The 26,841-nt window shown below is 45.3% G+C and overlaps 1 protein-coding gene across 3 annotated transcripts; it reads left to right on the top strand.

Annotated features, from left to right (window-relative positions):
• LOC135993311 (synaptotagmin-like protein 2) lies at positions 1–26,838 on the top strand. 3 transcript variants are annotated; one of them, XR_010606859.1, is made up of 17 exons: positions 1–578; positions 2,853–3,004; positions 7,120–7,213; positions 8,690–8,783; positions 8,958–9,051; positions 9,648–10,760; positions 12,061–12,159; positions 14,191–14,282; positions 14,743–14,844; positions 16,748–16,917; positions 17,721–17,823; positions 18,477–18,638; positions 19,364–19,442; positions 20,025–20,124; positions 21,066–21,271; positions 22,885–23,988; positions 26,792–26,838. XR_010606859.1 is itself a non-coding variant. In XM_065643068.1 (16 exons), exons 1-16 carry the CDS (start codon positions 478–480, stop codon positions 23,028–23,030), a joined length of 2,907 nt encoding a protein of 968 aa, XP_065499140.1. In that variant the 5' UTR covers positions 1–477; the 3' UTR covers positions 23,031–24,184. The 3 variants fall into 3 exon arrangements, 2 of the variants coding, with proteins under 2 accessions (XP_065499140.1, XP_065499141.1); XM_065643068.1 differs by lacking the exon at positions 26,792–26,838 and having other exon boundaries at positions 22,885–24,184; XM_065643069.1 differs by lacking the exons at positions 1–578; positions 26,792–26,838 and adding an exon at positions 2,597–2,652 and having other exon boundaries at positions 2,864–3,004; positions 22,885–24,184.
• The last annotated feature ends 3 nt before the right edge of the window (positions 26,839–26,841 follow it).

The raw sequence follows: 26,841 nt of genomic DNA, 5'->3' as shown, positions 1-26,841 counted from the left end.
GTGACCTCCACGGAGGCAGACTTGCCTGCTGAAGAACGCGCATGCCAGAGGTGCTGGGGTTGCTGTTGGTGAGATGAGCTTTCGTGCCTGTCGAGGCAGCTAAAGCAGGCGGCGAGCTTGCTCCTTCCCGTGCTTGCCTGTTTGATTGACGTTGGCTTCCAAATCACTGTGACTGTGCCTGAAGAAAAGCGAAGGAGCATAATTTTGCAGAGAGAATTTTCCTGGCAGGGGAAGGCATGCAGTGCAGAGAAACGTGCCAGCGAGGAGCCTGGAAGTGCAAGTCCAGGTGCTAATGCAACTCGCACCCAAGCCATGCTGTTGTAAAGTCCTTTTTCTCCAGCCGTGTCTTGCTCAGCGCACCAGGGTGGCTGCACGGGGGCTGCCCATGGCATTGCCGCAGTCTGGGCTGGATTAGTTCCTGGTGTGTCGTTGCTTCAGCTGTCTGAAGAACCGAAGAAGATTGCAGGGAACGGGAACATGTTGGACTTGAGCTTCCTGACCGAGGAGGAGTACGAGCAGCTCATGAAGGTTCTGCAGAGAGATGCAGAGCTGAAGAAGAAGGATGGGGATCGCATCAGGTGAGAGAGAGTGTGATAACAGCAGGACGTGAGCTTCCCCTGGGGGGATTTATTTATTTCTTTCAGAGAGCAGAGTGTGTGTGCCTGTGTGTGCCTGTCCCTTCTTGCTCAGGTCCTGATGGATCTTTCCATTGCACCTCCTGCGTTCTCAGCCATCCTGCTGTCGCTGCTGTCCTCTCTCTGTAGAACTGCAGGGATGGACTCTCCTTTTGAGTTAATCAGCAGCCCTCAGGGATGCCAAAGGAAATCATCCCTTTCCTGCTATATGGAGGAAGATGCTGGTTTCTCGGTGTCAGAAGCCCGAGCAGGGGAGAAACTGCTACCTTGTTTTCCTCACTCATAGCACAGAAATCCCGTAGGATATTTTTTAATGAGACTTTACATCCCCATCTCTTCTTTCTCTACCCCTGGTTCCCTTTGAGGTGGATGTGTATGCAGCATCCATCGTGCAGGCAGAGAGGGGCAATGAGAGACTACATTGATCTGCCAAAGGTTTTCGGGGAGCCGTTTCAGAGCCAGGAATTGCTCTCAGTTCAGCTTGCTTGCCACTGGCCATCCTGGAGCTCAGGTCTGGGTGGTTGGATTGCTTGTTGCTGCTGTCACTTTTTAAATGCCAGCCATTAGACCATCTGGGTTGACAGTATGCACCAGGCTCGGGAAGCTGGCACCAGACTGCACACGGCAAGAAATTAGTATTTCAGTGAGTGTGGGTGGCACTGTGCCAGTTTACCCCTGCTAAGGATGTGAGTCTTCGACTTGCTGTTGAGCCAAAAAAGAGTAAGCCTCACGTAGGAGGGATGCTCGAGGCTTGCAGGGGGAGTGGGTATCTGTGCGTCAGGCTCCAGGGAGCGTCCGCGCCCTCCGCTCGGGATGAGAGCTGGGGAACAGAACTGGTGGTGGCGTGCAGGCAGCTTGGACTTGAGGTGTATGTGTCTGCATGCGATCTCCTCTGAATTGAAACACAGTTTCAAAAAGGTTTTCTCTTTTTTTTCTTTTTTTCTTTTTTTTTTTCTTTTTCTGAAATGCAATAAAATTTCTGCTGTGGAAAAACCAGCAGAGGTTTGGGAAAAAGACTGCTGGGATTATTTCAGTTTTGTTTCACTTCTCTTTGGAAGCTGTTGCACAGAAGGCTTTCATTTGGGAGCAAAATGAGTGAGATCCTGACTGGGGTGGTTCCAGGTGCCCCTTGCTGTCAGTATGGCTACATGCAGTAAGACCTTTGGTGCAAGTGTAGACAAATTTGGCTCCAACACAACCTGCCTGCTGGGTGAAATGAAGTCAATGGCATTACACTGATCTGGTGTCACCAAGATTAAAGTATGTTCCTACATCTCCCCTGGCCCAGCACCTCGAGACCCTCACGGGGCAGATGCAGCCCTGATGTAAGTGGGAGCTGTGCAACTCAGAGGCTTGAGCCCAGTTGTACCTGCTGCCTTCTGGCCTTTAGGCAGCCAAATGTGACCCTTCAAGGCTCCACAGTTATCTGGGGTTTTGCCCCCTCTTCCTGCTGAGATTTGGACGGAGGTGGGAGTTTCCTCTCAGGTCTCACAGGGCCCCTGAATTGTGGGCGAGCTGTGGGAGGCAGTGCCGGCAGAAAGGCAGCTAATCCGGCAAGCCGTGGCGTAAAGACAAAATACCCGGAGGAGGGTTAAAAGTACAGGCCAGCAAACAGAGCACTGACAGGTTTAAGTGCCAAAAAACAGCCCTGGGTGTGCCCGAGTGAGCTCTGGGAGGAGAAGCTGTGCTCAGGAAGGCGAGCTAACTGTTTGAGTGCCAAAATGGGCCTGGCAGGAGGAGCAGGGAGAGGAGCAGTGTCCAGGGACAATGCTGCAGGGATAGGTTGCTCCCCTCAACAACATGATTTGTTTCCGTGGTTTGCATCAGATTTGATCCAAAAGGCTTTGCCGCTCATAAAGAGATTAATAGACAAATAAAACTGAGAAGTGCAAGACCTGCAAACAGCCCCACCCCTTCCCAAACCCTCAGGGCTGCAAAGCAAATGGACTAATCTCCTTGCCAGGTGACTCTGATTTGGATTTGTAAAAACTGAGAGGTGAAGGCCTGTGTTTACAAGGTGCTGTTCCCATTTCAGAGAAAGAATAAATCAGCTTTTGTTTTAATGTTGGTTGGGCCCTTGTGATTGCAGAGAATAATCTCTGGATCCTTTGTAGTATTAGACAGGGGAATCGTACAGACAGTTGTTATGAAGGAAGCTCACAGGAAGACAAAATCTTGGACATCTTTTTGGTGTGTAATGTTCTCATTGCCTTTCAGGCGGATACAAGGCTCCATCAAGGATGAAAAGAAGAAGAAGTTTGTGACAGGTGAATGGTTTTCGGAAGTGAAGGCAAAACGGTTTCAGGAAGACTTAGAGGGGCCGGATCTACTTCGGGCATCGATTAGAAGGAAAAAGGGCAAACTAGAAGGTAAGTATGTTAGTGTGCATCTTAAGAAAACAAAGTGATGAACCAGAAAAAAGTGGTCAGGTGTGGGGTTCTCCCTGTACTGCTGGGGACCAGCCTTTGTGTTGTGATAAGGGGATTCTCAGCTGAGCTTTCAGTACTAGCAAAAATACATGATTATCAGGGCCCAAAGGACTAAGGCAGAGGACTAAGGCAAAAGGTATTTACCAGCTACGTGGAGTAAATAACTGCTTCAGCTTCTCTCTTCCAAAATGTCCGTTTGTCAGAGGTCCCTGGTATCATTTCTTGTTGTAGAAGCAACCAGGGAAGGGGGTGATGTAGGGCAATTTCTGGCACCAAACTGATGTGTGTGGGTCAAACACCTCCAGTTCCTCGTGTGGTCTGACAAACACAGACAGCGGGCTGCTTTCCCAGACCCAGGGTGGTGGGGTTTGCCACAGCTCTGCAAAGGGGTGGGGGGACTCTCGTCTCCTGGCAACTATTTGCCCACTGTGAGAGGGGAATGATGGTCCATGCATAGTTTTTTACATGGGAATAATTCCAATGCACAATGTGGTTTTCGAAGTAAGAAGGGCTTTGGGGCCGAGTCTGAATCGTACCCAGGCTGCTGTGCCACAGCAAGGCTGTGTTTGGGCCCGTGTGCTAATTTGAAGCGGATGTATTGCGTGTTGTTTGACATGCAGACGAAATCTCATGGTGGTATGTAAAACAGATAAATCAGATTTGTTGGCTCAGGGCAGAGCAGATCAGCCCCTTGTTGAACAAGCAGGACTGTGCTCTGAGTCCAAATGTAACCAGCCTGGAGCTGGCACTTCATGCTGAACATTTGTGCAAAGCAGAACTGGGGATGATTCACATCTGTGCTGGTTTTGTTGGAACTGAGTTAATTTTCTTCATAGTAGTTAGAATCTTTTCAGTAGCTAGCATGGTCTTTTGGTTTGGATTTATTAAGAGAATAATGTGATAACATGCTGGGTTTCCCATGCTTTGCCTGGCAAGAGTTAACTTTATTCTTTCCAGCAGCTAAGCTGTGTTTCCGAGTTGATATTAAAAGAATGTAAGAACTCACTGATGTTTTGGCTGTTGACAAGGAGAACAAGGACTTTTTCAGCTTCCCAGCTGCAGGCGCAAATAGCAGCTGGGAGGGAGAACAGCAGGACAGCACCTAGATTGACATCCAGATTGGTCAGTGAAATATTCCCTACTATTACTGTCATGCTCCATATAGAGCTAGAGCCAGTTTTTTCCAGCTAGTTAGTTCAGCTTTTCCAGCTTGTTAGTTCCATGTTAGTTTGTTAGTTCAGCTTTTGGCCTTTCGCTTTTTTGCTGTCTCAGGGATCAGCTGTTTGGGACCAGGGTGCTCTCTTTTCTGGGGCTGGTTGTTCAGCACAATTGGATTTGAGTGTGAGCTGCCATCCGGACCTCTGTTCTTCTGGGATCAGCTGCCCAGGGCTGGAGTTCATGAGAAATTGCCTTGTCCATCACTTATTTTGTATCTGTTGTTATTATTTGAGGGTGCCAGGGCACTGGAGCAGGCTGCCCAGAGAGGCTGTGGGGTCTCCTTCTCTGGAGACATTCAAACCTGCCTGGACACCTTCCTGTGCTGTCTGCTCTGGTGAACCTGCTTTAACAGGGAGGTTGGACTGGATGCTCTCCAGACGTGCAGTCCAGCCCCAACCAGGCTGTGATTCTGTGAGTTAATGCTGTTTTAAAAAGGAAGAAGCAAATGTTACTAAATTACTATAGTAATTATGTTTAGAACTTGCCCTCTATTTCTTTTTCAACTTCTTTTTCTTCTTTTTCCCTCTCTTTTTCTGTTATCAGACATATTTTGGTAAAGCATGGGTATAACATGACTTTGTTCCTTCCTCTTACTTTTCCCACTGCCGTATCACAGCACTGGTTGAGGATTAAGCTACTGCAGCTAATATTTTCACCTTGCTGTTCCTTCACACATGAGGGCAGGCACTTCTCTCACTGACTTGTCAGCAAGAGGATTGCACCGGTGAGGGCAGCGCTTGGCCCATCAGGGAACAAGGATGAGGCGCTTTACAAACAGTTTGGCCATGCAGCTCCCATTCAATCTGCAGTAGATGAGCTAAGGGCTTTTGCTTGCCATCTTGACACTTTTTTTTCTACTGGAAAGATCAGAGACGTTCACCTTTTGTCAGCTTTCAAGGTGATGAAGGGGTGTGTGTTCATTTAGCCAAATCAATGTAACATGGTCATGACACTGATTTAAGCCTTTGATGACTGTGTTAGGGAGCGAAATGAGAAAATTCTTGCATGGAAAAGCCCTACTGAGGTAATTGCTGGCGTTCCCTTTGCATGGTAAATGGGCAGAGGAGGAGTGGAAATTCGTGCTTGCACAGGAAAATGCCCAGTGACCTTTTCTGGAGGAGGGTTTTAATCTGCAGAAAGGAGGGTTGCATGGATCCCTAAGGGTCTTCACAGTTGGTTTTGATTATAATAGAAAACACTAGTAATCAGCAGTAATATAAATCTATAAAATAGATACCATATATTTAAACTGCAGCCTGCAGAGCAGCACAGATGGATGACTTTGGTGATAACTTCTCCTTGAGCTTGTGTGCAATATATGAGAGCTAAAAATTTTCTAGGAGAGACCATTTTATGCACCCACCCAGGCAAGTCAGACCCAATGGCACGGTCAGCCACGCTTTCCCCAAGTGTTGGGTGTCTGTGTTTTAGAGTGATGGGAAAGAGTAAAGAAGCTAAAGCGCTAGAGCAGGAGTGGCTGTATACATATGTACATAAATATATGCATGGACAAGTCAAACTAGTCAGACCACTACTAATTTCTGTTGGAATTTGCTTCTTATTCTGTCTCATCCTAAAGTTAGCAAAGGCATTTTGCTTGTCTTGATGGATTATAAAGTACTAATAACCTGTTCGTTTGTGGTTATAGAAGCCAGGTGCAGCTGTGCTGAGCCATTTGGAAGGGCAGTGATTTGGATGGGAGGAATTGAACACCTCCCACTGCCTCTGCCAGCGGGGAGGGGGGAGCCCTGTCTGAGGGGCAAGTGTCAGTGAAAAGCAAGTATGATGCAATGCCTTTGGATGTGAGGTGAGAAATAAATGCAGTCTTTGGTTGTTGAGGTCTTTTCAACGGTGACAGGCAGAGGGAAAACATGGGAGCTCTGTGTTTGGTTCCTCTGCTTCCAGAGCAGCTCCCTGCTGGCGTCTCCCTCCCTCGGGTCTGGAGCAGAGGGGACGTTGCTCACTGTACAACACAACACGGTGTGACATGGATGTCCCAGCCTGTCCATCGCACCTGTCTGCTCTTGGGCTTCGTGCAGGTTTCTAACTAGATAACAAGCAAGGCTATATTATCGAATGTCGCATCTGAATCCTTTGAACCTCTGATTCTATTGTGTTGTGTAATAAAATATATCCTAAAGAGATCTGACAGTTTTTGTAACAGGTAGATTTATTCTTTAAAATAGACCTAGCTGCGTGTGAATAAGTATGTGCAGACCTTGTTGACTAGACTAAGCTTATTTTTCCTTGGCTGTGTGAGAGTTTAATCCTTTCAGTTTTGCAGTAGCAAGAAAGCCTGCTTGCCAGCAAAATGTCTAATGCAACTTTATACCCTGGCAGGCTACTCTAAAGGTTATGGTCTTCTATTGTTTTTTTCTTTAGGGTCTTTGAGAACTTAGAAGATATAGCTGAGCCTTGTGCCAGTGAAAATAACAGGGATCTCCTCATTAACTGTATTGGCCTCCTTTGTTTGCCAAGATCTGATGACTTTGAGTCAAAACAGGAAATGGCTGAATTTAAATCCTGGTACGGATTAACTTTACGGACAGCCGCGGCAAGGTCCTGCAAAGGTTTCCAGTGATGTGACAGCTCCTGGCACGAGTCAGGCGTGGGGCAGCCCGTGGGGCCTGGAGCTGCGGTTGCCGCGTGGGGAGCGTGGGCGATGCTGCCCGGGGCCTCCCCGATGCACAGCCGCCCGTCAGCCGGCTCCTGTTAAATCCCCAGGGCTTGCTCTGGTGGGACTCACTTAACAAGCCTTTTCTTTCCCCAAACAAAACACGCCGACAATTACAAGTTTAAATAAATGTCATTTCTGGATTGTCTGTGTTGTGTTACAGATGAGGCCAAGGAGCACATCTGGATGGGTCTGGAAAGCCAAGCTGGCCCCAGCGCTGCTGTCGCCGAGCTCGCTGCTGGCGCAGGAGAGGAGAGGTAACCGCTGCTCCTGCAACGCTCTGGCTGCTGCTCTTGCTTCTAGTGGGAACTGAATGCTACCCATTAAATCCTGGTCTTTAACTGAGTTTCCAAGACTGTATATGTTATATAGGATATTTTAAAAATCCTTTTTCCAGGAATTGTCAGAATGTCAGTCCTCCCCTAATAACTAAGTGCTAGTGTGCTTACCACAAAAAGGTCTTTTCTTGCATGATCAGATAAGGGGTCAGTAAAATGGAAGCTGTCTCTAATGTCAGGATATTTTGGTTAGTTTTTCAAAGTAATTATGGTTTTATTTGTTTAATTTCTGCCATGGAGCAACACTAACAAAATGACCTGCTTGAGGAAACTGCCCATTTCCTGCTGGTGCCAGCCTTTGTGTCTAGTGCTCAGCCCTCTCCATCAAGGCTTGCTAGGACTTCATGTTGTGCTGACTGAGCAGAAACACCCACTAAAAGCACTCCAGTGAGCAAATCAGTGACCTCACTCAATATTTGTGGACTATGGAGAAGCCATTAAAATATTCACATATTCATTTATTGTTGCTCCCATCTCATTTACGTATTTTGTCAGCAGAAGGAGGAATCATTCTTCACAGGTGGCAATTGCTCCAGTTAAATATTAAATATGGGCCTTGACAACACTTCCAAACCTCTTGCAGCCAGTCACAGGGTATTGCTCAATAAAGGAACCAGAGTCAGCAAGCCTGAGATGCTCCTGCTTTACTGACACAGCAACGGTCTTAATGTTTTTGGAGGGGGTTGATTAAGTCCTGAAAAGCTTGCTTTGTTTTTCTCATTCAACCCTAAGCACAATGCATTCCCGTATTAAATCTTTCCATCTGGAGAGCAGCTACCACTAGACACTCCCAAAGATGGTAGGTACAATCAAGTAAACTGCCTGTTATATCTGTTTCTTCTGGTTTTTTACCAGGCTGTTAGTAATTAACTCATATTCCAAGACTGAAGATTTATATCCTTTACTATAGTTTTGCCCTAGCTATCATTGTCATAATCATTCCTGTAGTTTCTAAATCCTCCATCAATGTGGTTACGCCTTTGGCCTGTTCCTTGCTGGGCAGTAGCATGGAGACACATCTCCCTCCTGCCTGGCTCCTGGGCTCTTCTGGCACTGCTGCTTCCTGTGGCTTTTCCTATGGTTCCTCCCAGAAGGAGAAAGTCTGAATAAACCTAGAAGTTGACACCACTGCTTTTATTGAGCAAGTTCTGTACTGACTGCAGTGGGAGATACATTCTTACTCCAACTTCAGGCCATCTAACTTGTTCCCCAGTCCTTCCAAGCAGTAATGGAGAAGGTATCGGCTCTGGGCAGCCTTATATTGTGCTGGATCCATAGATAAAAATGACAAAGTAGCTGAGCAAAACTGAGATGATGTTGAAGACTCCCTGATCACCCTACCAGGCACATCACTACCACTGATCTCCTTGCTCAGGCGTTTCTCTTGTCCCACAGATCCAGCACGCCTGCTCCCGGTACTGCAGAGGAGTGTAAAATCTTGCCAAAACCGAAGCTGAGACTTCCTGTCCCGCTGTCTGCATCACACAAGGTAGTACAGGCACAGCCTTTGCCCTTTGTTCTGTTATTCCTTGGACCTTCCCACAGGCTGTACCTACTGGCAGGTGCTCCATGGGCTGCTTGCCTTGGTGTCTGTGCTCAAATAGAATACATTTTCCCAGTCTTGCTGGTTTATATACACTCATAGGGTTTGTTTTCCATTCAGAGATCCAGTATACATGATGTCTCTTCCTCAGAGAGTGACGCTGGAACAAGTCCTTTTGTGGCTGCAGCAAACGGCTTGCATGTGTCTAGAAAAGGTAAGGTTCTTGTCTTTGGTATTCAACATCAAACACCAAGAGACAAGGTGCTTTTTTATGTGTGTAGAAGTGAATGACAAAGAGTGTTTCTTACCATGGCATGTAAGAATGGGTGGCCAATATTTGTATGAATTACACCCAAGGCAGCAGAGACCAAGAAAAGAAATCCAGTGACTAAAACTTCTGGCTCTCAGTACGTTTTAAACTGAGTGCTTGGCTCACAACTCCTTAATCCGCAGATCCAAATTACCTTCTCTTCCCTGCCTTGAATGTATAGTGTATTTTTAGTACATAGCAAATAGCCAGTAGGAAAGCTGTCAAACCGAAAGCGAAGCTGCCAACAACTCACAGCAACCCTTTAGAGCTAAGTGGATGTTTTTCCTTGTCCTGTTGCAGAGAGAAGGGCTGGGGTTTTCAGGGCTTTCTTCAGAGGGAAGGGGGCTTGCTAGAGTCTCAAAATGGGCAAGAATTAGGAATATATTGATGGTTTCTGGAAACTCTCCCTGGCTTCTCTTTGAGAAGCTGCAACCCAGATCTTCCGGGGAAATACAATGTGATGTGGTTGGACAGTCTGTGAGCATTTGTTGTTGTTATAGGTCACAGAGAACCTCCATTGCCCACCAAGCTTTTGGAGGATGCTGTGCCTCAGCCCAGCAATGCAGCTGGAGGAGAAGCTGTTGATGGCACCACAGTGGGGCCAAAAACTCCACCTGAAGAAACTTTTGCTCCCAGCAAGATACCAGTTAAGAGGAAACCGAGCAGATCTTCCCCCAGATCCGAGCAGTTTGTGAATCACATGGGGCTGGCAGAGAGCAGCCTGGCAAAGAGAGAGCTGCCAGCAAGTCCCAAACCACTGACCACAGAGGGGGAAAGCAGCCAGGCTGTGAAGCAAGGTGGGAACTATACGATCTCATCAATGAGTAACAAAGAGGAGGATATTGGCCTCGATCGTGAACACTTCAAGAACTTGAAGAACTTCTGGGAGAAGGGAGCAGAGTCTGCGATGGCGGGGAATGTGCCGGAGGCCCCTAGCGGAGTGGAGGCGGACGGCAGGCAGTTCAAGCTGTGCCGCTCACTCTCCGTGCAGCCTGGGCAAGGCCAGAACAGTGAAGAAAAACCTGGTGTCTTCCCCAAAACAAGAACCCCTTACAAAAGGACAATAACGTTATCTTCTAGTGAGGAAGAACCAAGTTATGTGGCCCCTGCAAGGAAGGGCTCGATTGCCATCGTTCCTAGATCCACGTACACCAAGGGCAAAGGCGGCCTGGTTACAAGAAATAACTCGCTGAGTGAGAGCAATGGGAAGCCACCGGTGCCAGAGGAAGAAAAGATGGCACAGCGCTGCTCCAAGAAATCCAGATTGCCTGTGCGAGCGCCTTCCGTCAAAGTCGAGTCGCCTACCAAAGAAGTGTCTGGCAGCACGTTTGAGCCAGAGACGCCTACGGACGAGCTGATCGTGGCAGAAGAGCACAAGCGTACAACAAATTCCTTGGCGAGCAGTGTGCAGATACTGATCGAGCCTGTGCTTACAGATGGTGAAAACGATGATGAGAAAGAGGAAAGATCTGATCTGGGCACTCATGACAACATGGAAATAAATGGAGAGCTACCTGAGGAGAAAACATGTGAGTCTTCAGACAAACCAACAGCCAGTGAACCAGCCGGAGAGAGAGAAGCCGTTCAGGGAATGGACTCAGCTGTTTACTCAGGTACTGAGGGCTGTAACTGCACCCTGTGAAATCCCAACAGAGTCATTCCTAAGCCTGTGTTCTTCCCTAGCCCTTCTGCGTTTTGCACATTTTCTTCACTTGTCTATTTATCCTATATTGCAATTTGTGCAGAGTTTGCATGTGTGGAATGCGTTTAGCAAACAGCTCTGGAAACAAATCTTGTGTCGCACGGTGCCAGTGTAAAAGGGGGCAGAGCCCCGTTCCCTCCTCCCTGCTGCCAGCCCTCCTGCCTTACCTGCAAGCACCTCCGCTCGGGACAGCCCTCTGTTTCTTTAGCACTGCCTACAACAGGTCACAGGAACTTTCTGTGTGTCACTCACTGGGAGGACTGTACTCCATCTTCAGGTGTGGGGCTGGAGGAATCCTTTCTGGTGGTAGAGATAAGACTGACACAAGTAGAAGAAATAAAATGTGAAGGAAAGTGTTTAATAAATACCTTGGCTGTTAGGCTACCTTGATATAACTGCTGGTTGTCAGTGCTTAAATGACATTTTGGGTCTTTTGGGAATGCACAAGTCAATTTGGATATAAAACTGCAACCAAAGTGGACTGAACAAGGAGTCTGATCTCTCTGGGTTCTGATACCGTGTTCTTGACCATGATTGTGTCAATAGTATCAACACGTCATCATCCTCTTCCTCTGGGTTTGATGGGCTCTTGTAGTGACTGTTACTATGAGCAAAAGTTATTGTTAATTGCAGTTCATTTTACATGTGGGCTCTGATTGCCCACAGCTCTGCTCTCTGCCAAGCAAAGACCTAGAGAGAAGAGAGAGCTTTTTCCAAATTTCCTGTCCTCATGTACCTGGGTAAGACCTGTTTGAGAGGATTTTCCATAGACTCGTCTGATTTTTATTTTTTAACTGTATCATTTCTTGGCTTATTTCCTACATCATGTAACATTTCTATGAAAACCCTGAGTTGCACTACAAGTAAACATAAATATTTCCTTTCTATACCAGATCATTCTTCTATTTCTCAGGGGTTTTTGCCTGATTATTACAGTCATTTCAGGATGATATTAGCAGATGGCTGTGTTGCACAGGAAGCTCTTTGCAAGTGCTGGTGTGTTTTAGGGACTGGGTTAATCCAGTGTTTACATTTCCCATCATAGTGTAAAGCTCACTGATGATTTGAAAGCAGCTCTGTGCTATGTAACTGCATTGTGCTCTAGGCAGAGTGAACAAGCCAGGAGGGGCACACACACACATGCTTGTTGACACACTGCCCGTTTGTGTTTATTTATTTACCATGTTGATTTGGCTTTTCATGTATTCCAGAGGAAGATGGGGATCATTCTCCTGCCGCTCAGGCATTGGCCCGAGCAAATAGCATTAATCTTGTAAAGAGCATGGTGAACATTTACACAACCACAGAGAGTGAGTAACATCTTTTTTTCTCCTTTTTGGTTTACATTCCCTGAAGGTAATATATTATGCCCGTGTTCTGCATCCCTGGTGCTTCTGCATGTGTACCAGGCAAGGAAAATGACATATTGTTTCATCATCAAATTAGAGAGCTTATAGTGCCTAAAATTAAATTCAGAGCCAGGAAACTGCAGCTAAATTGATGGCATGTTACTCAGTGTCTTCAGCAAAAAAACACAAAGTCTTCAAAGGGTTGGCAAGAAGCTTGTACCCGTCTCTCCTGGTCCCCCACGGAGCGCTGGGGGAGCTGCTTGGCAGCCTGGGCAGGGGGGCGGTCAGAGGCGCCAGACCTCGCGTCCAGCACGTGAGTCCTGCCACAGGCTCCTGTCACACGCTCACTGGGTTTGCTGAGCCCAGAGCAGACCCCCTTTGCTGGACTGATCTCCCCAGCTACCAGCTGGGACATGCTTTATGGTGGCGGTTTCCACCTGAGAAACCAAGAGAAGCTATGGAGAAGGCAACCAAGAAAGCAGCAGCAAAGCTGAAGAAGCCTGTGGCCAAGAAACCTGTCTGTGCCATCAAGAAGCTCAAGAAAGCTGCAGCTGAGGAAAGGGGCCTGAAGGAAGGCAGCAGCAGCTTCTGTGGCCAAGAAAGCAAATAAAAGTCCCCAAAAGGTGAAAACTGGCAAGCCCGAGAGGACAGTTGAGAGCTTGCATAAAAGCAAAGCGGTAAGGCCAAGGCTGCCAGGACTGAGGTGAGCAGCTGGGAAGACAATGTCCAAGAACGGGTAAAGCTGCATAGAGGAAACGATCGAGCCTGTTTAAACCCAACCCCTTGTTTTGGGAGGACGGAGAGTCCCCTTCGGGGTGGTGTGGAAGGCAACCCCTGGGTGGGACACGCAGCATCGCCCTGGGACTGTCCCCACCCATCCAGTAGCCTCGTGCCAAGCACGTGCCCCGTCCTATGGAGCGGCAACATATGTCACACGGCATGGTGGCTCCAAGCTTCAGGTCTCACGTGCATTGCCGTTCAGTGACATGGTCTTTACACGGACAGCCAAGATTTTAGCCTCCCTTTATTAAAGCATATTTAAAGCCACAAAATTTATCCTCAGAGACCCTCCTCTGCAGAGGTACACCTACTTGTTTGCAGTGTAACAAGTAGTCTGTGGAGTGGGCTAGATTTAATGCTTGGCTCATGTTTGGAAATAAAAATAGTAACTATCAAAAGAATGGTAAATGATACAAAAGGTGAGTCATATTAAAGGAAAATGTGAAAGAAGCTCTTGGGCATTTTGAGCACTGATGAATGTATCATCGTGGCCAACATGCCAAACAAGTGTGATATGTGCATGCATGTTTATGCACAAGTATCTTCTACAAGCAAGTTATTTTGGGATGAAGATAGTCATTTTCAAGGGAGTTATAGAGAAAAGATAAAGCTAGAATGAAGACGTTTTATTTAGACATTTAAGCAGTGAAATAACCATCTTTCTACATTGATATGAAGCTTTCTGAATTTTTTTCTTTTAGATGTCAGGCTATCATCCACCTCTTTGTCTAGCAGAGTATTCGAGAGGTGTACGCAAGGTGAAATTGTAGTTATAAATATTTTACAGCTCTTTTGTACAGGGCAGCGTGCTATGAGATGAAAATGTGAGCATGTTTGGTTTCTTTGACAAGGAGGCAGATGTGTATGGGTTTAGTCTAAATTAAATTTACACTGAGAAAGTGGTGCAAACAAGATACACATCCTTAGGCTAATGAGTAAATTAGATTAGCCGCTAGAGGGAGTTAGCATACTCCCACACATCAAATGAAAACACATTGAAAATAGCTTTAAGATGTTAGCTGTTATAGCAGTTTTTGTCTTGGGGAGGGTTGGCTTCAATGGCAGATGAAAGAGATGCGGCAAGTAGATGGTACTCTGATGCCTCCCATAAGCTTTTCCTCTTTCCTTGTGCCCTTAAACAAAAATGTGACTTCCTTATATTTTCCTGACTCTGACAAGATATCTCGATGCCTTTTTTGTTTGTACCTACAGCATACAATAAACCTCATTTGATACCCCATCAGTTTCTTGAACCTGAAAGAGTCAAAGAGCTGAGCAGATCCTCTCCTCTCCTGTTGTCTGAGGTAGGCTAGATGCCAGAAATGGCTGGAATCACATTCACAGCATCCCCTGTGTGGCAGTAGGTTTCATGAGAATGTTTCTCCTGGGCCCCAACGGTATTTGCTTTAGGGCATGCCTGGGTTACATCATAAATAAATGAGAAAAGCCTTAAGAAAAAAGCCCTCAGTAACCCAGAGGAGCCCTGGTTTCCTATCTCAAACCCTGGTCTCTGTCTCAAACCACACTATTCCATGCCCTTTCCAAGAGCCCGGGCGGTTGCGTGCAGCTCTGTTTGGAGGCAGTTAATGATGACGTTGGCTGCCGGTCGGAGGGAATGCCTCTGGGGAGACTCCCTGCGCTCTCCTCCACTCTCCTAACCTGATCGCTGCTTAATGGGACTCTGCTGAGCTATTGGCTTGTCGCTGTGGTGTTGCAAAGTGCTCACACGGCGGAGCTTAAAGATGCTTGTTATTTTCTGAGCAGACTGAATCAGACACGGCTTCGGAAATCAGCTTCCAGTTTAACAAGCACAAAAAGACGCCTAGCATTGGCAGCCACTCGTCCGACATGGCATCTGTCTCCTCGGTAGGTATTTAACGCGTACATCTCGCTAGATAGGGTTTCTCCATCAGATGCGATGACGCTGCATTTAGGCTGGTACTGATGATGTGGCCTCCGGAGTACCCTGTTGGTTTCTGTGTGGTACATTATTAAAAGAACGGTGATGGTTAATTACTTATTTGCGTTAAAGAAGTGTCTCCATGTACCATCTCAAATTAGAGACCCACTGAGTCATTGTTAGACAGATTTGCAGTAAGCGATAGTTCCCACTCCGAAACACGGATGCTCTGGAGCCTGGCGGTGTGCAGGAGAGAGGGGGGCCTGTTTCTGGGTGGGGAAATGAGGCACACAGCTGTTAAGTGACATGTTTGTGGCTCAGCTCTGGAAGAGCTGGGACTGCAGACAGGTGCCCTTCTCAAGCTCATCCTTCACTTTATCCACAAATTCGAGGGAACTCAAGAGTTGGACAGCAAAAGCATGATTTAGAGCTCCAGCTTCTAAAGAAAGCTGAAAAGAGCTGAGTGTGTTCAGTTGGGCATTTTTAAAAGATTTCTTAGAGACTGTGTTTCGGGGGGTGGGGGGCTGCTTAAAAGTGCTTGAATTTGCTATATTACTCTCACAGGTATCTCCAAGGTGTATATGTGAGATTTAAAGAATATACATGAAGCAAAGGTGGTAAGGAGAGGTCATGAATGTAGATAAATATGTTAAAAAAAACCTTGAACTTTGGGGCACATGAGTCCTTCTACTAGTCTGGAGAGTCTGGGAGCCATAAATGAGCCTTTTGTGCCCAAGTCACACAGGTGTTCTTGGAAATCTTGCTCAGGATTCTTTCCAGGGGTGAGTATCCTGATGGGGTGGTAAATGCAGCTCTAAGGACTGGGAGGAGATATTTAGCAGATTCTTTTGATTATAATAGAATGACATTCAGAACCAAAGGATGTAGGGGAAAACAGAGAAGAATTGGGTTAATTACTAGGAAAGTTTTTTGATAAATGTTCATGACTACCATAGAAAAGTGCATAGAGGGTTAATTATTTGCTTTGTAAATGGCATTAGCTTTTATGTTTTCCCATGAGGAATCATAAGCGATTGGTGCAATAGAAAATTCTCTCATGTTTCTGGAGATGTGTTCTGGTTTTGCTTCATTGCTTTCTACCAATGAAAGACAAAGCCCTCAAAAAAGAACCCCAAGGCCTATGGGCAAATGCAGTTTGTTCTGGGAAAGCAAGGGACTCTTGGGTGCCTAGCTCCTGATTTGTACCTGTAGAAATACCATTTTGCTGTGCCTTTGTGCCAAGTAAAGCTTTTCAGGACGGCTTATATCTGTTTCTGTTCTGCACAGCTCTGTGCATTTTGTGAGCAAGCAACAGGATGGTAGTAGTTTGCCCTGTATCTCTAGTCTGATATAGTTCTTACTAGCCTATTTTAAAAATTGATTCACAATTGTGTGACTGTATCTTCCAGAAATAGCAAGTTCAGGTACAGATAGTTTAAGTTCTCTCAAAATATTTCTTTCTTAGTGATGAGACTGGGTCAGGATAGCAGCTGTTTGTACTGTAAGCACAGAGAAAGGGAAAAGACTTGTGTGCCTCCCTCAGTAATATTTGACTCCATTTCCCAAAGTTTTGGGATTTAGGAGTGAAAAATCTACATTTATTGAGCATTTTGCAGAATAGTGCTTCTAAGTCCTGGGCTAGGGTAGTACGTCCTTGTGAGACCCTTATTTGGGTTCTCCAACCCTTGCTTGTTTGAGCACAGCTGTAGATGTGTACCATTTCTGTGTCAAGGACACAATACTGCACAAGGACAGACATTGCAGCTTATTTTTCTGGGAATGCACGTTTCAGACTATCATCTTTGTCCAGAAACCAAGTCAGGAGGGTGCCGATTTCATTGGCACTGACCTTGCTCTTCCTGCTGGCAGGTGAGTGGCAGTGTGCTCAGTGTCTACAGTGGCGATTTTGGGAGCGTGGATGCCCAAGGTACCGTGGAGTTTGCTCTAGACTATGATGAGAAGAACCGGGAGTTCCAGGTTCATGTGTCCCAGTGCAAGGACTTGGCTGTTGTGGATGAAAAGAAAGGCAGATCTGACCCGTGAGTGACTCTTTGGTGCCTTGTGACTTCTACATTGCTGTATTTTGTGTTCTGGAGGATTTTTTTTCTGATGTTTTCTCTTTTAAAATGTCATGGTTTCCTCCTTCCTTCAGACTTCTGGTGCATGCTTATTGCTGGGACTTTCCTAGCTGATAGTTCTGGAGCCATTGGCCTCAGTAAATATGTTGTGACAGACTTAAATTTGAACAGATTGAGAAAGCTTTGATCACTACAAAAGCAGTTCCTGTTATCACTGGAATATGTTCTCTCTTCATCCATGTGAACCTTGATCTGCCCATGGTGAATACGCTTTGGTAAACCCACATATCTATACGGAAAGAAAGTCCGTAAAGAAGTGCTGTTAGGGGCACAATGGTAGTTGTACAGGGGTTAGGGATCTCTAGTTTGAAAGATGATGGAAAGGAGCTTGGGTGGGAACCCTGAGAGAGAGATTTAAAGACATTCCACCTTGTTCCTCCTCTCTATTTTCACACTGATTTTGAATGCACAGAGATGCTATAGTTACAAGCATTTCAGAAAATGGCTATATGACCTTTCTGGCTTCCCATATTGCCTAGACAGCTGCCTGTTCTGAATGTTGGTGGCATCCACCCATCTCCAGTGAGATTTATAACTTCACATGCAAGCCAAGTTAATATCCTAGTAGGTCTCTAAATTAGTTTTGTCTTCAAAGAGTCATCCCCAGGTCTTTTATTCCCATGTCACAATTCACAAGTGCTGCCCACTTATTAGAGCTTGACAACACAGAACAATATCCAGCTGGAGTTTGTTTTCTTTTTCAGGTATGTTAAAACTTACCTGCTCCCAGACAAAGCTAGAATGGGTAAGAGGAAAACTTCAGTGAAGAAGAGGACAGTGAATCCCATTTATAACGAGGTGTTACGGGTAAGAATAAATATGTGCTCTGAAAACCTGTGCTGTAGCGAGCACCTCTAGCGGGCCAGGTCTGGAAAGATCCTGCCCTCTTGGCCAGACTTTTCCGCCTGCCTCCTGCCAATGCTGCACTGCTCTCCCCTTGGGTTTGTGAGGGCAGAGGTGTTACAGGTTTCTCTGCACCTGTCTGTGTGGCACACAAGATTTCTTTCTCAAAACCACACAGTGATATTTGGGTGATGTCCGGACCTGCAGCCTGAGCTGTCTTCAGCCAGAGCAAGGGATGTTCTTCTTCCCTTCCCTGGTGCGCAGTCACGGGACTAATAAGAAAGGTCTTTGTTGTGTGATCTTACTCATCAAAGCCTAGAGGATTGTTTAACAATGCCCGGGCCTGTGTTAATAATTCTTAAAAAAAAATATTGGTTCTGCCCTGTGGCAAATGGAGCGCTAGGTTTCCCTGTGCTCAGCAAGAAAAGCCTTGTCAGGACAGTAGTATGGCTGCAGGACAAAAAAATCAGGGCTCAGAGCAGGGCCAGTCCGTTAGTGCATGTGTGGAGTGGGTTTGAGCATCTCAGAGATTATTCAAACTTTTGAGTAGTTTATTTCGGATTGTGAAAGAAACAGAAGAAAAATTTGAACAACCTGATTTCTCTTTCTTCCTCTAGTATAAAATAGAGAAAATGGTACTGCTGATCCAAAAATTAAATCTCTCTGTTTGGCACAATGACCCACTGGGACGCAACAGTTTCTTGGGAGAGATCGAAATAGACTTGGCCAGCTGGGACTGGAGCAACAGGAAACTCAACTGGTACCCACTGAAGCCCCGAGTAAGTGCATCTCAGCTGCAATCCTGCTTCCTAGCCCAACTCTGAGCCTTCAGGCATGGCAGAAGTTCCTCCTGACTCCTCTGAGGTCTTTGGGTGGTGTGGTGGAGCAGAACAGCCTGAATTGTACCTAGGGAAGCGTAGTAAAACACCCACAAGCCCTGGACACATTAGTGCAGCGTTCAGTGCTCTGAACACCGGCCTTCTCGGGTCTTGTTTGGTGACTGATCTTTAGGGACACCTTCATAAATGTGATCTGACACTGATCAGCAGAAACTCTGGCATGACTTTGGCTCCCTCTCTACTCACATAAAGACCATCCCTTAGAAACAGCAGAGTACCAGGTGATGCAGTTGAACAAGATTTGAGAGGTAAATATTCAGGTGCCACCTTTTGTAAAGCCTGTACAGCTTCCTGCATGCTTCTGGTTTCAGAGGTCTGATTTTAGATCCTGTTTCGTAAAATAAAGGACATTTGTCTATCAGAACTAAGGACAGCTGGACATGTTTGACAGAGCAGCCTCACTCTGAATCCTCAGGCTTTTGGTTCTGAGAGTCTGAGTTTGAGAACAAAGCCACAAAGAAGGGAGCTGCCCTGAGAACAGACTGCCCCAGCCATGCAAAATCAGAGTTTGTCCGTTTGTGCCCCTCCACTGAACTCAAAAGCTGTTTGCCTTGCCATGTTTACACAATCCGTCATGTAGTCAACCATAATTCTTTCTGTTTCAGAGCCTGTCTGCTGTTAATGGTGTGGATCATCGAGGAGTGATGAATTTGTCTATCAAGTACGTCCCTCCAGGAAGCCTAGGTAAAATGTGTTTCGTGCATTAGGAAGCGTTGCCCATGTGCAGGCATGCAACTTGCAATGCCTTGTCTGTTTAAGGGCTGGTTAAAGAGTAATCTCATTACAGCAGGATCTTAGAGATCAGCACAGAGGCACAACCAGCAGTGCCTTCTCACACTGTCTGCAGCCTACATCTGATTTTCACATCTGGATTTATTGGGAAAGTGTTGGGGAGAGAGGAAGGGCTCAACAACCTCCAACTCATCAGCTGTTATGAGCACTGGGGGCACTGTAGGTTGCTGGGATGTGGTAGCGGCAACACACAGCCCCTCTTTCTGTGGGGCAGGCAGAAGGTTGGGTTTGCCCAGCAGTTCCTTCTCTCCTGTTTCAAAGCAGCACCAGCACATGGTGTCAGGAGTCCCCTGTGAGTGTGGTGGGGTGGTAGCAGCGCTGTGGCAGCCAGGGGTGCAGGGCTCACGAGGGAGTGAGTACACAGAGAAGTTGTGTTGCTGCTCCCTCAGGTCCCTGGAGAGAAAACCTGTCATTTTGCTATTGTAGCTACTGTAAGGTCTGCCACAATCGTTTTTCTTTTCTCCTAAATGGCAGGTCCCAAGAATCCTCCCTCTGGCGAAGTTCACATTTGGGTCAAAGATGTCAAGGACCTGCTGCAGTTGCGTCCTTCTGGAGTTGACTCCTTTGTGAAATGGTAAGTGTGTGAGCATGGTCTTGGCTTTGATCCTGGGGCAGTGCCTCCACCAAACAGTACGTTTTCTTCTCTTTTCTCAGGCTCGCCTAGCTGTGCCTCCATACTGTAAAGCCTTTCCTGTTGCTTTGGGCTCTATAGGGGAGCATTGCCCTTGTTATTCACTTGTGGCCAAATTAGGAGAATCCTTGCTGTGATAAAGCTGTTGGTCAATCACTGTCTGTGACTCACTCAGTGATTTGCCTCAATAACATCTGAGTGAAAGGAATACGTGGGCCCTGCACCTCAGCCCAGTGTGTTAACGTGAAGTTGTGAATTTTGCCTTGATATGGGCTCGCATGCAAATTTTGAGAATTTGTTACGGGCTCATCAGAACTGTCATACAGTTGGATTCTGCTTTGATCTTTTCCAGAATTTAGTATGTGCATGTTTTCTGCAGCCCGCAACATCAGTTCTCCTGTTACATGGGAAAAGGTGCTGCAAATATTTCAGAAAACTCTTTTAAGGAGATTTTGAGATATTTTCAGTACTCAGAAGTGCTCACCATGTTTTTTGTATATTTTAAATCCTTATAGAGTTCTCCCGCAGAAGGATTTGCTGCTCAAGAAGCTTAACTGACCATTTTAAAATGCCCTCTTAGTGATGAAAATTTATGAAAATAGAAATATGTGAAAGTAATGTCCATTTTTTAATGTAAAATTTTAAGCAAGTAGTCTCCTTTCTGAAAGTGTTTCCTTTTAAAATGGATTTTCTTGGAAAAAAGAAAAAAGTTTTATCTGGGAATTATGAACATTTACTATTAAATCTACAGAGATTCTTATGTTGAGACCCAGTTCCTCCTTTCTTCAGAACTGAGGGTTGTTTAGACTGAGGAACTCTGTAGGAACAATTCAAATCTCAGTTGCTACTCTGTACTACATGCTTTATTTTTTCTCTTCTCAAAGCTATGTGCTTCCAGACACCAGTAAGAAGAGTTACCAAAAGACCCGAATCATAAAAAGAGACACAAACCCTGTTTTCAATCACACTATTGTATATGATGGCTTTCATACTGAGGACCTAAAGGATGCCTGTGTTGAACTGACTGTGTGGGATCATGAGAAACTTACCAACCATTTCCTTGGAGGAATCAGGCTGGGCCTCGGGACAGGTAAGTGACTTCCTTTACATTAAATAAATAGTGTTACCTTATTGCTGAGCCATAAGATATAATGCGAAGTTGTAGAGCATTTTCCTGATGGAGAGTCTCAGTAATTGGTGAGACTCTTGGTACTTGCGCTGTGTCAGGATGGAGGGGGCCCTGGTACCATGACAGCAACCCTCTCTTCCCACATTTTCTGCCAACATCAGCGCTGAGGTGCGACAAAACTCCAGAATCATCTTGGTCCATCGGAGAGTTTTCCTGCTGTTACAGGAAAACAGATGGTGTTACAAATCAGCATTATATTGCTGCTTCTCCCAGGGAAGAGTGCTCTGATGAAGACAACTGGAATGCCATGTGGGACAGCACCACCTGGTGACTCTGTCCACATCACCTCCTCCCTTGAAACGCTTTGGTAGCAGGAGTAACTCATATTTGAGAAACGGGGCGCACTACACTAGTTGATTGGGTAGGGAATCAGTACTGAGGGTACACCACCTGGAATTCAATCACAAATTGGAAGAATGGAGTTGTCTGGCTGTAGACTAAGGTGTTATTGGTTTGGTTTTGTTTTTATTTAGATGGTGTAATGCTGAAAGGCCTCAGCAGAGATGCCATTTGCTCCACTGGAAGACAGTCACTGTCTCTGGGAGTTGATGGCATGAGATTCCAGTTCAGAGAAGGGCTTAAACCTGTGCTTAGCTGAAAGTGTTCTGCTTCAATGGGGTTACTTATCCTTGAAGTTAGGAAAATTTCAATATTTTTAAGTCAAAGATGTAAAGAGCAGATGGGACCATCTCCCCTTGTGCAGCTGTCCATCATGGAGGTTTGTCCCTCTCTAAACATTCTATCCTAGCTTCCAGTGTAGCCCACACCTAGGCTTTAACAGATAGCATGTTCATCTTTGGATTTTTGTAAGCAGTAAAGGTATCTGTTCCTTGAGGGTATCAGGAAAAGGCTCGTAACAGCTGGAAGGTCTGCCTTGCAGGTACACGTATATTTATTGGATTTGCTTGTGTATTCTCTGTTTTCAATCTCTAACATGTGAGCCGGAGGGTTATCTATTCAGTGGAAGTCACAACAAGAATAAGCTCATACTCAAGATGTAAAAATACCAACTACAAGATAAGCTGTGATCTGAATTTAGACCTTTATCTCATTGACAAGTAGTTAGCACATGAACATTTGGTTGAACAATTGATTTGGAATTAAAGTGCACACGTTTCCACTATCATATGTTTGGTTCCTATACAGACAAAGTGTAGAGCCAGAGAATTTTGACAAATAGCCCACCCTGTCCACAAGAAAATCTTTTAAAGGGAAACCCAAGCCTTTTAGACCTTCTTTACCATTCTGAAAGATGCAGAAAGGGCTTGAGCCCAGTGTTATTTTCCTTGGCAGGGTATCTTTTGGGTTCTTGCATGTTGTGGCTTTTCCCTTGACTTCATTCTGAACGCTGGTGTAAGATGGGGGTCATGAGCAGAAGAACAGGAGGTGATTAGGGTGCCACTTGGTAAGGGGAGCCAGCACCTTTTATGTTAAGATACTGCCTGCAACAGTAGCACCCCATTGAGTATTGGTGCATGGAGTAGCTCCCAGTGTGGTTTTCTTGTTCTTGACAGGTTTGAGCTATGGCATCTCTGTGGACTGGATGGACTCCACGCAAGAGGAGGTGGCCTTTTGGCAGGAGATGATGTCGGCTTCCAATGAATGGATCGAGGGATTGCTGCCACTGCGCTCGCTGGCAGGGAGGAAAAAACTGAAATAACCTACCATTCGTGCCATAGAACGTGTTCGTTAGAATTAGGAAACTTCCTGCGCCGAGGTGACAGAGACCAGCCCCGGGGCTGGAAAATGTCAGGTTAATAAGGCAATTGACCGACAGCACTTTGGAGATGTTAAATGTTAAGTACTAATTAATTCCCTGACAGAGGACATGGAAGATGCCAAACTGATGCTATACTTGATTTTGACCAAGAAGAAACATCATTTGCTTTTTTATTTAATCATTTATATTCAGTATCTTTGAATTCCATTAAGCTCTGAGAACACTGGCAGAAGGAAAAGGAGATAATAGGGGGTTTTTTTACTGTTTCTTGTGCCATATTATCTTTCTGTGCAGAGATGTAGTTGTACTAAAGCAGCAGTATGGTATTATTCACATTCCCCAGCAAGTGGTACACTTTGTACTTGATGTAGAATTGCTCCAAGTCACCAGCAGCACAGTCTGAGAATGGGAGCTTTGCATTTGTCGCTGGTGATAACATGTCTCTAACGTGAGGAAATCCGAGATCCAAGGTGAATCTAAAGAAAGAGAGGACTATTTGAAGCAGAAAATGAAGCAACCTGAGGAGGATAACAATGAGGAATTCAATATATTAATTTATTTCTGCTTTAATATGAAAGAGAGGAGTGATGGTCCTGCAGCTAGTGGGATTTTGCAACAAGGGGCTGTTTTCCCCACAGGCTTCCCCAGTGACCTCAGGCAAGTTTCTCTGTGAAAGGACCGTTTCAGTGCAATATAAACTGAAGCGCCTGCCCAAATGTAAAATACGGTTACGTTGCTAATGGGCCTAATCACACCTTTGAAATGCCTTGCGTGCAAAACATTTCACTAGGAAACAATGATGTAGGAAACAGAGGCACGTTAGCCTGGCATGACGGGTCAGGAAAGAAAGGTCAGAACCTCGCTGGAACGCAGGAGGAGTTGGGAGCCGGTGGGAGAGGTAAGTGGGGAGTGAACAAACTGCCTGGGGGGGCTCCTGCCCCTCGGGGTTTCCCTTCGCCTGTCGCCCGTCAGCAAGGTGGCCCTGGCTGGAATTACCTTTTTGCGGGTCGCTTGCAGAAGCTTTGTGTCTGGCACACCGACCGTGGCAGAGTGGTGTTGTGGATGCATTTTGAAATGCGTCTTTGTCATTTCTATTTTGGATGTATATATTGTGATTAAATAGAATGTTTTTCTTTAGTCATCAACTGGTGTCCTTGTACCTATTTTTAGCATGGTCTGAGTAATAAAAAAGCAGAAGAGGTGTTAAATTTTGTCATGTCAAAATGAACCAGTTTTACCCAAGGGCAAGTGAAATGTCATGGAGACGTATTTTTATAGCTAGATTTTGGCTCTGTGAAAATTTTTATATTCTTCTTTAATGTATTGATCTTATTTAACTCAAGCTCAACATAAATTTTCAGCTTAGCAAAAATGGTTGTAAAAAAATGAGTGGAAAAACGCACACTTAAAATAACAAGACTTTTTTCATGAAATGGAAGATTTGGGAGACAATCAGCAGCTTTCATGGAAAAAAATAAAGAAGATGGTTTAGCAATTGGAAAAATATAGTATTATACTTGGGAATGTACTAGTCATAGTACAGAAAGCACTAAGAGAATGTCTGTAGAGCAGCAGAATTGAATAATGACTGTCTAATGAAGGACCTGATCTATATAGCATGTCAGCCCAAAGGTACTTTGTGTGGGCTCCAGCCTGGCATGTATTGTTCAGCAAGGTTTGGTCGTTTATTGCCTTCGTGGGATAAAATAACAATATTGGGCTTAAGATGAGAGTTTCTAAATTATTACCTTTACCTGCTTATGTGCTGAACATGTGAATATTTATACCTATGTATAATTTAACTACTCGGAGGAGCCCTGCTCATCGGAGCAATGGCTTGGAGCAGGGGAGTTACTCACAGGGCTGCTGCTCTTGGTTGGTAACACTGGGGGCTTTGGCTCGGGCAGGTCCAGGTCTCTTCCCAGAGGGTTCAGCTGACTCCTCTCCGTCACAAAAATGGAGTCATCCTCCTCCTCCACTTCTTCTTCCTCCTCATGTGCAGGATTAGCACATGCGGTTGCGATGATGTTGCCAAAACTGCTGTTTCCGTCAGTGGAGCTGGAAATGTTCATGTTGGTGTTTCAGAAAATTACCATCTTTTTCATTGGTGATGCTGAAAAAGGGGGTCAGTGGGCCAGTTTTGCCCCAGCGCAGTTGCTTTTGTGAACTTAGCCCAGGGCTTTCTGAACAGACTATTTTTGCCTTCAGATTCCATTGAGGATTTTTGTTAATCTTTTGGTGGCTTGTTTATTTAAATTGAGCCTTGATTAACTTAAGAAGCTTTCTTTGGCATGTAATAGTTTATCAGAGTAAGAGATTATGCTGCCAAACCGCATGCACATTTGTAACACAGCCATATCTGCAGCAGTGACATTTGCTGTGCTGTATCTGTTTCACTCACTGCGTAGAAAGCACTTTATCAGAAAAAGATTTAAGGCACTTTCATTGTCATAAGGAGGAGTGGAGGAGCTTGTGAGTATAAGGTTAAGGGCCTGTTTGCATGTGGTTTATGATGTTGACACTAGTGTGTGAATGCTACAGATAACAGACTCAAGCCCGTGGGCATGTGGTGGTGATGAGTTGGGTAGTATCTGGTAAAAAAAAAAATATATATATATAAAAACAGATGGAAAGTTTTCTGACTGTATTGACATGTTCATGGTAGAATGCATTAAGCACAGTTCTGTAAGAAGGTAAGACTTCATGCCTACAGTAAATGCATTTGATGTCTCTCACGTCCCTGGGTGCAGGTACCCGTGGCCAGCGGGAGCCGACTGTGGGCACTGAGCCCGTGCTGGGCACAGGGGTGACCCCGGGGGCTGAGCAGGCCCGGGAGATGCTGGGTTACAGGCTGGGACCCTTGGGCACTGTCCTCTTGGTGTAAAATACAAGCCTCAGTATCTACAGTGGAGCTGGGCAACTGCTTTCCAGGAATGTTCTGCATTTGAGAGTGAATGTGCTTCCTTGGAGTTCATGCCTTATTTATATAACTTTTTCTCAGGACCATTGGAAGAAAAAAAAAAAGGAGACAAAGCAAGAGTCTAGAATGTATTTCAGATATAATCTGTGGCCTATGTCCATTCAAAACTGTTCATATTACAGGTATCAGCAACTGTTGAAAATAGTTTATAAGCTAACTAAAGAAGAGAAGGAAAGGAAGGAAGGAAGGAAGAAAAAGAAAGGAAGAAAAAGGAAGGAAGGAAGAAAAGGAAAAGGAAAGAAAAGGAAAGAAAAGGAAAGAAAAAGGAAAGGAAAGAAAAGAAAAGAAAAAAGAAAAGAAAAGAAAGAGAGAATTGTTGAATCTTGAACAACATCCAGTGAATGAGTGTTTCAGAGGAGATAGAAAATGAGTGGTCGAATTAATTATCCATTACAAAATATTTGCTCAGCTTTATACTTCACCAAGACAGGAAAAAAGATTGAAGTACTATGGAGATTTGTGGAGAAAATTGTGCTGGCTAAATAAAGCCAATAATAACATGATCCATTGAAATAAGAAATACTGTATTTTTGCAGGCCTGTTAAGTCAGAAAATGTATTGAATAGACTGGTGTATCAAAAGCTGAATAAATAAACACACTTCAGTGCCTGATAACGAAGAGTGAGTATATTCAGCACCAGGTTTGATTTAGTTGGCTGGTTTGTATTTTAATATCTTTCATGGCTTAATCTTTTCCACCTGCCTACTTTCCACCCCCCAGGTGTCCTGGTCACCTGCTGGTACTGTCAGAATGGATGCCCGGGAGGAGAT

The sequence above is a fragment of the Caloenas nicobarica genome, chromosome 12 (assembly GCF_036013445.1).
Source record: "Caloenas nicobarica isolate bCalNic1 chromosome 12, bCalNic1.hap1, whole genome shotgun sequence".
NCBI classification, from domain to species: domain Eukaryota; kingdom Metazoa; phylum Chordata; class Aves; order Columbiformes; family Columbidae; genus Caloenas; species Caloenas nicobarica.
This window is presented reverse-complemented; position numbering and strand designations above follow the sequence as displayed.